General features: G+C 56.7%; 1 protein-coding gene across 1 annotated transcript; it reads left to right on the top strand.

Moving 5' to 3' along the window:
* The first annotated feature begins 756 nt into the window (after positions 1-756).
* RGS5 (regulator of G protein signaling 5) lies at positions 757-14,430 on the top strand. Its single transcript, XM_082312818.1, has 5 exons — positions 757-869; positions 6,686-6,796; positions 9,560-9,621; positions 9,740-9,906; positions 10,430-14,430. The coding sequence occupies exons 1-5, from the start codon at positions 826-828 to the stop codon at positions 10,589-10,591; spliced, it is 546 nt and encodes a 181-aa protein (XP_082168944.1). The 5' UTR covers positions 757-825; the 3' UTR covers positions 10,592-14,430.
* Positions 14,431-14,827: the final 397 nt, after the last annotated feature.

Raw genomic sequence — 14,827 nt, 5'->3', positions numbered from 1 at the left:
CAGCACCCAAGCTTCGGGTGAGCGAGGTGCTGCATCCCGGTGGGGCAGAGCCGTGCAGGGGGAGGCGGGGACCAGTCCCTGCTCAGGCCCCACATCCCACATCGGGGGCGGCTCCGGGCTCTGGCGTGTGTTTTACTGCTCTGAAAGGAGATGGAAATAGGGTCCAAATTTTCCACTTAACAAAATTCTGGGTGGGAATCCTTTTTGGCCTCATCAAAGTGTCACTGTCAGATAAAACCAGAACATTTGCTATGATTAAAAGATTTTTTTATTTTTTAAGCTTACATTAAAAGGAATTTGTTCTGGAACACAAGTCACTGTTACCCACTATTGAAGCTGTGGATATTTTGATGTTAGTCACAGCCTTTAAATCAACAGCAAGACTTCTCCTAAGCACTTTTGTTTTTATGAAAGTGACATTTTTCATAGAAAAAAAGACCTCACTTGAATGAAGCATTTCTACCTGGCTCTTCTAAATGCTGACCCGGAGCCTGATATAACATTAAGAGGAAACCCTGTGGGCTTCCTGAAGCCCCCCCAACAGCAGTTTGGCCCTTCCAGTTGATTACCTGATCTCACCCCAGAAAAAACACATTTTTCCCTCTATGTGAGCTTAGAGAGGAGAAAACAAAATCCAGAAGCCGCTGGGGCTGGGGCCAGCTGCGGCGGGACGGACGGCATTGGTTACGGGGCTGGCGGGGGTCCAGCTCCCGGCGTTATATAGGAGGGAGAGGGGGGAGCTGGGCTGCAGATGGAGCTGCTGCTGCCTGCTGTAGCCATTGCTCACACTCTTCTCGCGGCCGAGGAAAACTACAGCCTGCCAAGATGTGCAAAGGATTAGCAGCGCTGCCCCACACGTGCCTGGAGAGGTGAGAGCGGCCAGCCCGCGTGGGGATGCCGGGGCGCCTGCCTCTTCGCAGGGCTCTGCCGGGGCGGCTGGGGGCAGAGAGGCTCTTCCTCCGGCACAGCCCCACGGTGGACATCTCTTATGGGGACTGGGGTCAGCCAGCTCTGAACTGGGAGGGAAGGGATGCTTGCTGGCGGGGGCTCAGTGGGATGCTGCGAGTGACTGGGACCCTCAGGGGGCGTGAGCGCTGATCCAGTCCCAAACTCTCCTATCTGGTTTGGGAACCTCTCTGCTGGGCAAGTCTGGGCTGCCCCAAAACCACCCCTCAACCTCAGCGGCTCCCCTGTGCGGGCCCAGAGCAGGAGTGCATTGTCCTCAGACCTTAATGTCTGCAAAACCTGTGGGGGAGGAAAAAAGCAGGAAAGCGGTTGCCTTTCTTTGGTGAAAACAGCCCTGGCTCCAAAGTCCCTCAAAATCCTCTTTAACCGCCTGCATCTCCCTTGCACACGGATTAGCCAGCCCTGGCCCCTCTCACGAGGCTCGGCTCTGTGCAGAGTGCCTGCTCTGCCTGGCTCGTGGCACCCATCCTCATCCTCATCTTCATCCCCCTCCGCCCCAGTGCTCACCTCGAAACCTGCCCCGGGTGGTGGTGGTGCTTCCCAGGCTGCTCTCACCCCTTGGGAACCCAGGCAGGCTCCAGCCCCCAGCCATTTCCATGCTGATCGAAACCTGCCCCCTCGTCCGCTCCTGTGGAGCTGGAGGGGGCTTGGAGGGGGTCCAGTGAGAAGCCGAGGTCCAAGGGGGCCACGGCACGAGGCTGGGGTCTCCCCGCAGCAGCAGGGCACTCGGTCCCTCATCTAAGGAGGAGACTTGGTAAAAGACTTTAGATGTGAATTACACAGTGAGGATTTCCTCGCAGCTGCAAATGCTTTAGTACTGGTTTTTAGATGAGAGTGAGGGTAGCATTCACTGTCCTGGGGGGAGCTCAGGAGATGTCCCCCCTCGTCAGCTAAAGCTGATGCTGCTTGTCCGAAAGCAAGGCAAATTCCCATCACAGGCATGAACAGGAACACGGGCCTGTGACCATTTCTTTGCTTGAAATGTGCCCTTCAGCCATCCACGTGGCCCCATGCTCACCTTGCCTGGTCTCCTGCAGCCTCCTGCACCATGGGCAGCACTCTTCCAGATGCTCGCCCAGAACCACACGTTTCTGCTCTGCTGTCATCTTTGTTGTCACTCTTCTGCTACTTTCTAATACTACATTAGTTTTTTTCACTGCTGCTACGCTGATGCTTTCACTGACCTCTGTTACAACTTCAAATCATCACTCTTGAAAGGCCGCTTCGCTTACAGCCCACCGTTTTATACGTGGAGTTAGGACTGGGTTTGTCCCGTGTGCATCATTTTGTGTTGCTCTATGAGGCATTTCAACAGCTGCTTCATTGCCAGTCTCACGAGACCCTCCTGCTGTTCCTTGCAACTGGTCCCCAAGTGCTGTACCAGGGTAGCACAGTATCTGCTGCTCAGCCCTTCTCCCCATGCGTGTGATATGTTTAACAGCACGGTCCCAGCCCACGTTCCCCTAGGACCGTCCTCACCAAGGAAAACACACCATGTCCCCGACATGTTGTGTGCTACCTTTCCCACGCTGTTCCCCACGCTGTCATCCATGAGATGACCTTCCCCTCTGCAGCTGCCTGAGGTCTGGGGAGCCCATCCAAGGTCTCCTGCAGACCCAAGGGGCTGGTACCCCCCAGCTCTCCCCAAGGCATGTGCTTGCTGGCCTCTTCAGAGAGGGCCGATAGGTTTGATGGAATCTTTTCCTACTGCCAGAGCTGCCTTGTCTCCTCTCCAATAGACCATATTTGTCCATGTGTCCACCACAGCTGTCTGATACAGCTGCTGCTGACATGCCCGTACAGTATCACACTTGCAGCTTTATGGCTCCTCGAATCCCCCCTAGAGCTTTTTTCCCCCTCAAGGGGCATTCCCTCTGGCACCTCCCTGCCCTCAGGCACAGCAGCAGCTTTAGCTTTCAGCTATAGCTTTAACTTCTTCAAACCTCTTTTTTTTTTTTTTTTTTTTTGTTTTGTTTTTAAAGCTGGAGTCTCTCCTGGCCCTCCCCAGCAGACTTCTTGCTCTTGATGTGTTTGACAGAGCCCATATTTTCTTTTAATGCATCTTGGAAGCTGTTTCTCAGACTTTTTCTTGGCTTGCTCCTACATGTTCTCACGCTTAACCTTTCACAGTTTATGGTCCTCTTGCTTTTTCTCACTTGGTCATGGCTGGAGGGGGTGTGTGTGTGGGGTGGTTTTGAAGGGTGCCTCTTTGTTTATAACTGCCTTTTTTACCCTGCTGTTTAGCCTTTGCTGAAGTCTTGCTTGAAAGCTTGTAATACATCTGCTGGAGGACGCCAGGATGGTGTCTTTAAATAGTCCTTCCCTCCCGCCAGCCTGCAAGCGCTCAGCCCTCTGGCTGTCCTTTCTCACTTCCTTTCAACACGCTTCCTCATCTCTGCGGTCTCCCCATATTTCATGAAGGCCCCACAGCCGAGGACTTACTCGGGGTGGGGACGTTCTTGCCGCTGTCCCCACGCTGGGACCCATGGGCCTTCAGCAGGGTGGGCAGCCACTGATGGTCCATCAGCAGCCCCATGGGCTGGAGCGGAGCTGGAGCCATCCAGGGAGCCCCGTTGGGAGCAGCAGGCAGTAGGGCTGCAACAGAGGTCCAACATCGAGCCAGGAGACCAGGCTGGGAAGGAGCGCACCTACAGCACCACTAAAGGGAAGGTAGTCCCAGGGCTGAGCTTACATGGAGCCTCTGGCTGCGGGCAGGGTGTGGGGCTCAGCTGGGGCTGCTCAGGGCCATTAAGGCCCATTAGTGCCCTTTGAACCTGACAGATGTTGGCCATTAGTCACTGTCAGAGGGTGGGAATTAGAGAGCAAGATTTTGAACAAGGTCTGAGCATTATCCAGGACAGTGCTTGCTGCTGCGTGACGCCGCCATTGATTGCATCCAAATCTTGTGCGTGTGTTGGCCCCATTTGCACCAGGGTAGCGAGGTCCCCAGGTCCTGCTCAGACAGCAACAGAATCCTGGTCCTATCTCCCCACCTCCTTAGGCTGTCATTTGTTAGATTTGGCTCTCGGTGCCCTTGCTCCCAGCACAGCCCATGTTTTCCCCGTGCCTGTTTGGGGACCCCTGGCATCCACCGTCCTCACTTCAGAGGTGGGTGAGCCCTTTCCCCCCTGCTCTTCACCCATGCTTCTGCCAGGTGAAACTCCCATGACTGGGCGCGTGGTCCGATCGCTTGGAGGAGACCCTCCCTGGTGCACAGCAGTCGGCCACAGCAGCATCCCCGGCTCTGCCCTCCTGAGCATGGTGCAGTGGCAGGGAAAGGACCAGGTCACAGCTGTCATTTCTGCTCAGCCCCTCTTTGAGACAAGCTTCTCGAGCCCACGTGTCCCCTTCCCTGCAGGGAGCAGTGGCCACAAGCACAGACGTCTGGGAAAGCAGAGCCAGGGGGGAGGCTGTCATGCCCCAGCAGCTTTCCTGGGCACCCTCTGCACCCACCCGTTGCTTCGGTGCTAACGGGGCTGCAGCTCCTGCTGCCTTTGCCCGCTCCTCCTCGCTGCAGCTGTGCCATCCATGTGGGTCAGGGCTGTGCCATGGGGGTCACTGCACGGCAGTGCCAGCCTGTGGGGCGCCGAGGGGCACCTGAGGCTTGCAGGAGAGCCAGCTTCAGCTCAGAGCATTTATCCACATTTTATTTATTTATTAGAGGCAGAGGGACGAACTGTGCATGGCAGCATCCCTGTCCCAGAGACACCTCGGTGCAGGGAGCGTGGGGACCTCATCACCCTTCAGCTAAGGTCCTGGTCGTTCCAGGCAAGATTCAAGTTTTCTCAGAAGCATGAGCAACAGAAGCTGTCCCTGTAGCTGCTGACATTTTCCATGAAAACAGTTGGATTTCTGAGTCTGCTCTGCCCTGTGCTGTACACCCGCCACGGGCGGTCCATGCAGACCCAAGCTGGGCTGCTCACTCCGGCTGGCTCTGCTGCCCGCTCCTGGGCCTTGCCAGCCCCTGCCAGCTCCTGTGCAAGGGTGGCTGTCGGAGGCAGGCTTCTGCAGCAGAAGCGAGGGGCAGCCAGCAGAGCAGAGCCCACGGCAGGTCTCAAAAAGTCACCCGCGGGGGCTGGCGGGTGGAAAACCAAAACACAGAGGGAGTTTTACAGGCAGGGGAAAAAAAATTGAAGGAATGGAAATGAAATAGCAGACATAGCAAGGGAGCGATTGTCCACAGAGGGCTTGTGAAAATAAACAGCAGAGAGAAGTGCAATGAGCCCTGACGCCAGGGAGCTGCAGCCCGGCTTCAACAGCCGCGCCGTGGCGAAGGCACCGAGCCCAGCCAGCCCGTGGGGAAGCAGCATGTCCCTCTGCTCTCATCCACCCCCTGTGCCAGCAAGCCTGGAAGTCACTAAATGTGTCTGTGCCAGGGCAGAGACCTGCCCTGCAAAGATGGGGGTGTGTGTGTCCATTTTCACCCCTTTATTTGTTCAGTCTTACGCAGCACACCTGAGTTTTCTCTGCAGAAGCTCGGCTTGCTCTTGCTACCAACACTGAGCTGCAGCAAAGGAGCCTCCTCCATGGTTTTGGATGCTCAGGACCACGTTGCAAGTCATATTGCACAAAAGGGCACACTTCAGGAGACAGTTGGACCTCCTGTCAAGCCCCAGGACCCCTCTTGTCTATGTATCCTCCAAATGGATGAAGGGTGAAAGATGGAGGATGAAACTCCTTTGCTAGTCAGACTACTTCACCTCCTGAAGCCCTTCTTCCCCTCTGCCCAGGGAAAGCTGCACCTAGGAGTTACCTGTTTGCAGGACCCTTCCTGTTGCAGACGTAAGGCTTATATATTACTTAGGCATGAGCAAAGAAACCATAAGCACTAGCAGGAAGCATGGTGGGTTGCTGGTGGTCCCCAAGAGAGCAATAGAAAAATTATATAATCCTAATAAAAGTGCCTAGAAAGGAGGAAGCCCCCAGCCGTGAGTGCTTGGGAGGGTCAGGGGCGGGCAGAGAGCACAGCAAGGAGCGTTTCACCCTGATTTTGGCAAACATAGAGGTGCATGCTAACCTACGTGTTAGCAATAGCATCCCCTGGGACAGGGAGGATTTTGGCTGCGTGGTGCAAGGGTACTTGGCAGCAGAGCTCTGTGCTCGGGGTTTACACTGTGCATCACTGGAGGCAGAGGCAGCGACCCCAAAAAGCTCAGGGGACACGATGAGGAGTTTCCTGCTCCCTCTGGCTGCAGACCAGGACCTGGGGAGGGCGCCCTGCTCCAGACGCCACCGGTGTTGCAGTGCTGGTGGGTGCAAGGCGGGATGGGGCTCAGCGTGGGGCAGGCGCCGCTGTGCAGCCCAGCACAGCACCCTGCACAGCCTCCTCTCGGAAGGGAGCTCCTTCGCCTCCTCACCAGTGTTTCCTCAGGGCACATCGCTATAGAAACTGAGTGCTACACACACACATCCCCTAATTCATCCCCAGAGCAGCCCACCAGCTCCGCTGATACAATTATCCCGGCCACAGATGGGGACAAAGCAAAGAGATGGAGATCAAGAGCTGCTGCTAATTCTGAGTGCCCAGCTTGAAATGCCTCAGCCAGGCGCCTTTACAGTATTAGGGTCCATTTGTCCGTGTGTAATTAATTACACAGCTTTGTACCTCACCAGCAGCCGTGCCGGGGTCCATGCCGGGGTCTCTGTGGGTGCAGGGCAGGGACCATCCCCGCTGCCCCATCCCTCCGCCTGACCTGCCTCTGCTCGTCCCCTCCCGCAGGGCCAAGGAGATCAAGACCAAGCTGGGCACACTGCTCCAGAAGCCCGACTCGGCCATTGACTTCATCATCCCCTACCCAGAGAAGCCGGAGAAGCCACCCAAGGCCCAGAAGTGAGTACCGTGCCGGGGCGGGCTGCACTGGCACGTGTGCCTGGCCGGAGGTTGTGGATACGAGCCCTTTTGGGATGCAGAGGAGCTGAATCCCGGGCTGTGGGGTCCGGGTGGGCACAGTGGGCTTTACGTGGCAGGCAGCTCGTGGCATGCTCCTTGTGACCCGCCGGCTAGGTGTGGGCTCCGAGAGTTACGTCAGGGCAGCATGTGTCAGGCAATACAGCTTTATGGAAACCAGATTTCTCATGGAAACTCAATTTACTTTTGATGAGATTTCACATTCATTCGATAAAGGTTTTGCCAGAGGCATACGGCACTTGGACTTCTCTGAGTCACCCGCCTCAGTCCAGAGGTGCCAGCCTCGCACAGCCTGGTGGCTCTGGGGCTGCAGCGTGTCCCTGAGCTGGGTGCATGGCCCCACGGCGCAATGCCTGGCTCTGGGCAGCTCTGCAATGATGGCACTGTCTCACCTCATTGCCTTTGTCCTGAGCCTCTGCTCTCCGGCACTGAGCTGGTTTAATGACAAAGCAAAGCAGAGGAGAAGCTAGAGAGGCTGATGGGCTGTGCTGCAGGAGGAACAGTTCAAAGGAGACAAAATAAACCTTTAAAAGAAATGTTAGCTTAAATCTAAAAGCAAGATGTCTTCCTGGACATAGGGTGATGGCCTCACCCAGGGTACCTCCAGCCCAGCCTCGGGCAGCTGAGCCAAGTACCTGAGCCGCTGCCCAGTCGCTCTTGTGCCACCCCCCCGCCCTGCCGCCATCGGATACGGGTGACTCTCCTGGGGACACCTGCCCCTGCCCCAAGGAGTTTTTCCCTGTCCTTGAGCTGCAGCTGGACACACACAGTGCTGGAGGACCCAGGTCTGACAGCACCCAGGCTATCTAACTTGCTAGAGGTAGGCGAGGCTGACTGGCCCAGCCAGCCTTGCTCATGGCACCGGGAACAAGGGCTCGTCTCAAAGGGCTCAAGTGGCCATGTCACAACTAAAACCAAGAGAGGCGCATGCCCACTCTTCACGAGGCCAGGCTTCTATTTCCACTTTAAAATCACGACTTTTTGTTTTACTCTGGTCCCTCTCCCCACACTCCCCTTCAGCCCAGGCAATGTTACTCTAAACCAGTAATCCTCCACCAAGGGATTGCTAAAAACCCAAAACAAATCAAAACAACGCCCAAAATCAGCCCCAATGTGCAGATGAACACCCTGCTTGCCCTGACGTGAGCCTGCAGACAGCTGCAGCCGCTTTGCTGGCTGCAGCACGCGGGGACGCTTGCCAGCGCGGTGCCTGCCGGCTGCAGCGTGCCTCCGTGAGAGCTGCCCGGGCCAGGCAGGGCAGGCAGAGCCCCGACGGACGGCACGTTTCGCACTCAGTCGCTGCTGTGCCCTGGATGCCTCTGTGAAGGAGACACATTTGTCCCCATTAGCTGTCCCCGGCAAAAGCTGGAGGACATCTTCACTCCCCACTGGCTGGAGGAGTTGTTTTCTCCTGCACTGCACCGTTGTGAAGCCTCGGTATCACTCACCCGCAGCAACTCACTCACAGTTAATATCATCCCTGGGACATTCAGCTAATGGAAAAGTGAATTTGGTAGTTTCCAGGAAATCTGGATTGTGTTGGGTCGCTGCAGCGATCCTCCCCCTGACTGGGGGTGGGGAGACACCTGGGAGGAACACGGGGGCAGGGAGAGCTTTTGATCCTTGATAGCAGGTGCAAATGCAGTTTGAGGTCCAGAAAGCAAATGCCAGCTGCCAGCTGGGCAGGGCGGCTGGGCAGGAGCACCCGCACTTTCCCCAGACCCACTGCTGAAGCACCAAGGCCCCCAGGACTGGCAGGTTGTCCTGCCTGCTGCTCCCTCCCCACACCCAGGGATGCTCTGCTCACCCAGAGGGTTTTGGCCCTGACATGTGCCCCTGCGGCAGCAAAACAGGCCTGAGCTGCAGCGCTGCCCACGGGGAGAGGGGAAGGCCTGCAGCGAGCCCAGTGCTCCCTCCAGCACCAGGCATTGGGCACGGTGGGCAGCAGGGCAGGCAGGAGCCCTGTGCCCCATGGCAGCTTGGTCAAACTCCTCGAGGCTTAAAAAAAAAAAACAAACCAAAACCATAAACAAAAAACCCACAACCCTCTTTAGTCATATTACAAGCATTGCATTTAAAAAAAAAAAAAGAAAAGAAAAAAAAAGAGGAAAAGCCACGCACATGAAAAACACTGAAGGTTTCCACTGGAAGGGAAGGAGCCGAGGCTGGCGTCCCGCCCCGCCGCGGGGCGTGGGAATGGGGCGGGAGGGCTGTGGGAGTGGAGGGGCGCTGACCCCAGCCCCGGCAGTGCAGGGCTGGAAGGATCCGGCCCCCTCCACCCCTCCTCAGCGGGGAGCATCCTTCCCCACCCCAGCAGAAAAACACAGGGATGCTTCCCAGCTGCCTGCAGAGCCTCTGCTCTGCCCTCTTGTACACAAGTGCTGGGGTAAGGTGGGGACCCGCAGCTGCAGAGGGGACTCGCTTTGAGGTTTGACCATGTTTCTGCTCAAAACATGGGAGAGTTAGCCTGTCCTCACCTTCCCTGGCACTCGGCTCTCCCCGGGAGGAGGGTACTTGTGCTGTGATGCAGCAGCATCTCCATTGCTTGACCATGGCCCCTGCTCTGCAACAGTCTCCACAGCTTGTTACTCCATTCCTCCCCATTTTTAAAGGAATTATTTAAAAACTTGGAGCCCAGACTGTGGGGTGAGCATGGACAACCTGGGCTTTCTTTACTCCCTTCAGGCCATCACCAGAGGAGGCTCTGCAGTGGCGTGATTCCCTGGAGAAGCTCCTGCAAAACCCCTGTAAGTTCACATCCCCCTGTGGTCACATCCCCCCATCCCATGTCCCTCCCTGGTGCTCAGCAAGAGCGCGGCCCCCCTGGGATCCCCAGTGTTCAGCAAGGGCCCGTTCCCCCCGCAGATGGGCTCGCCAGCTTCTGCAGCTTCCTGCGCTCCGAGTTCAGCGAGGAGAATGCCGAGTTTTGGGTGGCCTGTGAGGACTACAAGAAAACCAAGTCCCCTGTGAAGATGGCGGAGAAGGCCAAGAAGATCTATGAGGAGTTCATCCAGACCGAGGCACCCAAAGAGGTCAGTGGCTGCAGGGCAGGAGTCAGTGCCGGGAGGGATAAGGCTGCCGCCCAGGTGGCCCCCATCCCAAAGGCGAGTGATGGCTGCAGGGCACCCCGTACCATGGCTGAGGGGCTCGGAGGGCCGTACCCTCAGCAAGAGGCAGCCGCATCCCCACGGGCTGCACTCCCACCCTTCGCAGCCCCGGTGCCCCTGTTCACACGCTCAGCCTCTGCTGGGCTGCCTCCCGCCACAGGCACCTCCAGCACATCCCTGTCCCCCTCTCCCCACGGAGGGCTTATGCCAATCATACGGGATGACGATCTATGGTAGCCCTCGCCCCAGAGTTACCTTTGCTACAGGATAGACCTCAGCCTTCGTTAGAGATTTGCCACCAATAATTCCCCCAGATAAGTTAACCTGTTTCAGTCCCTCCCTGTAACTTCCGCGTGGTTGTTGGTGGGACAGAGCAGGCGAGGGGAGATGACCATCACCCACCCCTCACAAAGGCAGGGTCCCCATCCCTTTTACACTCCCATCACAGGTGAACATCGACCACTTCACCAAGGCTGTGACCATGAAGAACCTGGTGGAGCCATCGCCAAGCAGCTTTGACATGGCCCAGAAGAGGATCTTTGCCCTAATGGAGAAAGACTCCCTGCCCAGATTTGTGCGGTCGGAGTTTTATCAGGAGTTAATCAAGTAGCAACGTGGCAGGGCTGCGCGAGGCGTTCCCCGCGGGCGGTCCCACTGCTTCTGTCTAAACACCCGCCCCTTCTCCTGTAGCTGCTTTGCTTTCTTGATACCACCCTAAAAGAGCACCCAGGGGCATTGCTAAACATCTCCCCCTGTGCTTTGGACTGTCAGATGGTCCAATGTCTCCTCTCTTACAGTCTCTTTCCTCTCCCACAAAAGACCAATTAGCAGAAACCCCTGGTGATCCTCCCTGGGTTTGGGACTCAGAAGGGCGGTGGCGCAGCCCCAGCCCTGCAGCGACCAGAGCCACTCGGGCAGCCAGCACATCGCTGGCACTGCAGGGCTCGGCTTCAGTCAGAGGCTCTGAGGCGCCAGCTTCTTAGGCCTTCTTAGGACATTACAATATTTCTCCCGGTTTTGCCCGTATCACTGATTTGCCCCAGGCTCTGCCCCTCCTCCCGGCTTCCCAGGCTGTTGCTGGGGCTGCACAGGGTATCCTATGGGTGCTCCCCTTCCCGGCCAAGCCCAGCATGCCTGCAGCCCCAGGGTCCACTGCGGGATCGGCGTCACCTTGTCTTCAGAAAGCAGCCGTTCAGCAGGCACAGTGACGGCTGTACGGCAGGGACAGCGGTACGGCAGGGACGGTGGTACGGCAGATCCGGGAGCGGCACGGCCGTGTGCCGCAGGGTGCACCTGGCTGGCACGAGGGGTGGGCAGAGCGAGCCTGCAGCACCGCTTCCCCAGTGACTCCACTTGGAGTCAGCTGTGAGACAGCCTGTTTGCCTCACACTGAAGACAGTAAAGAGGATAAAATGAGATCTGTTTGTTCAAAACACCGGGACTGTTTAGCAACCCAGACCTCCCGCTCGCTCCAACCACTTGCACGACGTCCTGAGCTCGCAGTCTGCAGCCTGTGTCCGCGTCCCCAGTGCCTACGCGCAGCCCTCAGCAGTGCTGGTGGCTGGCGGTGCGCTTGGATTGCAGCCTCGGGTGCTGCTGCAGTGGTTTCTTGCTCCAGTTGCTTCTGTCTGCAGTAGGCACACCAAAGCGACAGTTCTGCACAAACTCAATCGAGGGGCATCGATTAGAGGAGGGAGGAAAATCATGCTGGGGGAAAAAAAGCTGCTAATTGCAACTGTTCAGATCCAATTAAAAAAAATCCAAACAAACAACTGAAAAACAAAACTCAAACCCAAAGACAAAACCATCATTGGAAATATGAAAAATAAACCCCTGTCTTCTTGAACAGACGGCAAACTCTGCTGAGTTTGTGTAGCCTGCATCTCTCTCCTGTCTCCTCCCATCTGCCCAGGACATGTGTTTCCATAAGGCTGTCTCTTAAAAAGACCAGCTCTTTTCAAATAATTCCAAGCCAGCCCACTGTTCGCTACCAGAAGAAATCACATCCGAGGATGGGGCAAGGGCATATGTGAAAGGCGGCTGGGGTCTCATTTCAGCCTCAAGGCGAATGCGATGAACCCCCACTCCATGGGGCCTGGACATTTCATCCCTGTGATGGTTTCCCAGTGCAGCATCCGCAGGGCCGTAGCTTGCAATGAGCGTGCTGCAGGGATCGAGGTGCCCAGCCAGCAACCTGCCAGATGCCGGCACAATAACAAGCCCGGCCGCCCCCCAGCTGCTTAACCTCAACTGCAAGTCATGAGACTCCATCTGAACTGCAATAACATAAACAACGGGTTTGCCAGCCTCTTCAAGACTTTCAAAATCTGATCAAAACCCCACCAGCCCCAAATATTTACATGTTGTCACTATGGTGATGAAGAAAAATGCATCCTGAGCCGCAGGAAGTGGGCTGCATTTTCCAGGCAGGAATGGGGAGGCAGGGGAAGGATGGAGGCCATCAGAAACGTGACTTTTTTTTTCCTCTGGAGCAAATGGCCTGGGAAAGTCGGTGCTGGAGTGGCAGGGGGTGATGCTCACGGGGCATTCCCCTGGGGTGAGCACGGGGGGCGGCTTGGGCAGCCCCAAAGATCCCAAGGGAGCCCATGAGCGGCAGGAGGGTCCTGTCGAAAGGGAGCAGGATCCCCCTGGCAGCGCCCGCTGCCCAGAGCTGGTGGGCAGCAAGGGGGAGGAGGCAGGAGCAGGGCTGGGCATGGCGGGGGGCTTGGCCAGCCCTTCTGCTGCAGCGTGCTCCCACCGCCTCTGCCCAGGTGCACGCCCTGCACCCTCCTAATGTCTCCATGAACTGGTGTCAAGGCAAGTGGGTTCAGCATGTTCAAGCTCCCTATTCATGGCACGACTGATAGAAATGCAAAACCAAACAGGTTTCCCTGCAGAAAGACCCGTATCTTTCATTTTTACGTAATCCTTCGGGAGATATTTCCGGATACCCTCACACGTTTCATAGTTAAATGCCAATGCTGGGATGCTGCTGGAGGCTGGCTCGCTGTGCACCATTGAAACCTGAGATGTCACTAGCTGCAACAGCGACCTGTGGGGCAGGGAGAAGGTGTCTGGGTATGTAGGTGCTGAAAAGAAAGGTGGAGGCTGGATTCAGGAGAGGTGAACAGCTCTATTGGAAATCCTTCCCCAGCTTGATTTCTGCTGAAATATTGGAAGCCTGCTTTAGGGGGTGATTGAACAGGAGCCAGTGAGCTACCGGGCGGCCCTAAAATGTGGCCCCTGAAGCGTTTCGGAGCTCTTGGGATGTTGCGTTTGTGTAGAAGGGTCGTTTGGCTAATTACTCAGGCAGGCTCGCCCCAGAAAGGCAGCAATGCCTGTACCCACCCCACAGCCAAGCTTTCCGCAGGCCCAGAGGTACTTACTGTTGGGCTGATACCAACCATTACATTTCTGGTAGGAAATACTTCATATATTTTATCACTCTTGCTCTCATGAAATTTTGCATATGCATGAACACTATACACACAACATATTGTACATCTATATTCCTATAGACATATACAAGTATACACACACACACACACACACACACATATACATACTTGTAACGCAGGCATCTGGATCCCCAGTGAGTCAGAGCGCCAGAGTTTCTGGATATTGTGCCTGGGGTCTGTCGCAGAGATGAGCATGCATGGGTTTATTGCGGTCCTAGACCCAGTTGAGGGACACCTTTGCCATCCACCCGAGTGAACGTGAAGGTGCATCTTCCAAAACATCCTCCAAAATCACCCTGTGGCCGTGGCCACTGGGTGCCGCAGCCCCGGCATGTCCTGGTGCCCGAGCTGGCGCAGGAGGCAGGTCTCACGCTCTCTGAGGGACCCCCATCCCCTGCCGTGGGGCAAGGCAACCCCACGCTGCAGCCAAGGTCCCCGGGCACCAGACGCTGCCTCCCTGGCGCCCACTCCCCACCACGGGGACATGTGGAGGAGGGCTCTCTGCAGCTGCATCCCTCGGATTAACACCGGGGGATTGTTTGCTGCGTGTTTTCTGGTTAATTCAGTGACGCGGACCCTCACACCTCACCAGCCACAGTGTGAATCACCCAGCTCTCCCCTACATGCGGAGGCAGGGCTCTGCCGGTGCTGCCGAGTCCCAGCCCAGGGGACTGCCAAAGCCTGCGAGGCAGCGGCGGGAGCTGCCCACTGCCCACGGGGGGCTGAGGGTGTCCCAGGGCTCGCCCAGGCTCCCGCCAGTCCTTGGTCACTCCCTGGAGCGTGCCAGTGCTGTGGCCGAGGGCCAGGGCGAGGTCAGGAGTGGGGATTGGCTCCTCACACCCACAAGCAGCAGGTTTTCAGTCTGACGTTCTCTGTGTGATTTCCACTAGACATCTTCACGCGGGGCGCTGGTGTGCACTGAGGAACTGGTTGTGTTAAACCATATTCTTGTACCACTCAGTTATTCACACATAAACGTGTATTTCTGCTACTGTCTCGATGGACTATTCATTTTATCTCTGCACTGAAGGTGTGGTGTTTCCTTATCCTCTACAGGGCACTTGCAAAACTTGTGCCCAAGAGCCTTGGCAAGACCAGAGGCCTCTGAGAACTCCTGCTGCAACAGATGCAGTGGTTTCTCAGTAAATGGAAAAGGGAATAAAAATATCACCCCAGGAGGCTGGTCCAGAGGAAACGCCCCAGCGCCAGCATGGCGCGGGCACTCCCAGCCCCGCTGCCTGGGTGCTGTCTCGGGCTTTGGCTCACAGAGTCGGCTCACGCTCCGGCAGCAGCCACGGTGCCTGCAGGGGCAGGGGCTGAGCAAGAGCCAGCCCTGCTCGCCCCCAGCCACGCCGCCTTCGGGCAGCTCTGCACTCGCAGGGTTGGGG

Source organism: Platalea leucorodia, assembly GCF_965183815.1.
Source record: "Platalea leucorodia genome assembly, chromosome: 5".
In the NCBI taxonomy this organism is placed as follows: Eukaryota; Metazoa; Chordata; class Aves; order Pelecaniformes; family Threskiornithidae; genus Platalea; species Platalea leucorodia.
The sequence above is the reverse complement of the archived record's forward strand: the minus strand, read 5'-3'. Positions and strand labels throughout refer to the sequence as shown.

Excerpts from the sequence above, each read along its gene's own strand:
- RGS5 (XM_082312818.1), top strand. The coding sequence starts at position 826 with ATGTGCAAAGGATTAGCAGCGCTGCCCCACACGTGCCTGGAGAG. Across the intron at positions 870-6,685 it reads CCCCACACGTGCCTGGAGAG|GGCCAAGGAGATCAAGACCA; the intron begins GTGAGAGCGGCC and ends CCCCTCCCGCAG. Across the intron at positions 6,797-9,559 it reads AAGCCACCCAAGGCCCAGAA|GCCATCACCAGAGGAGGCTC; the intron begins GTGAGTACCGTG and ends TACTCCCTTCAG.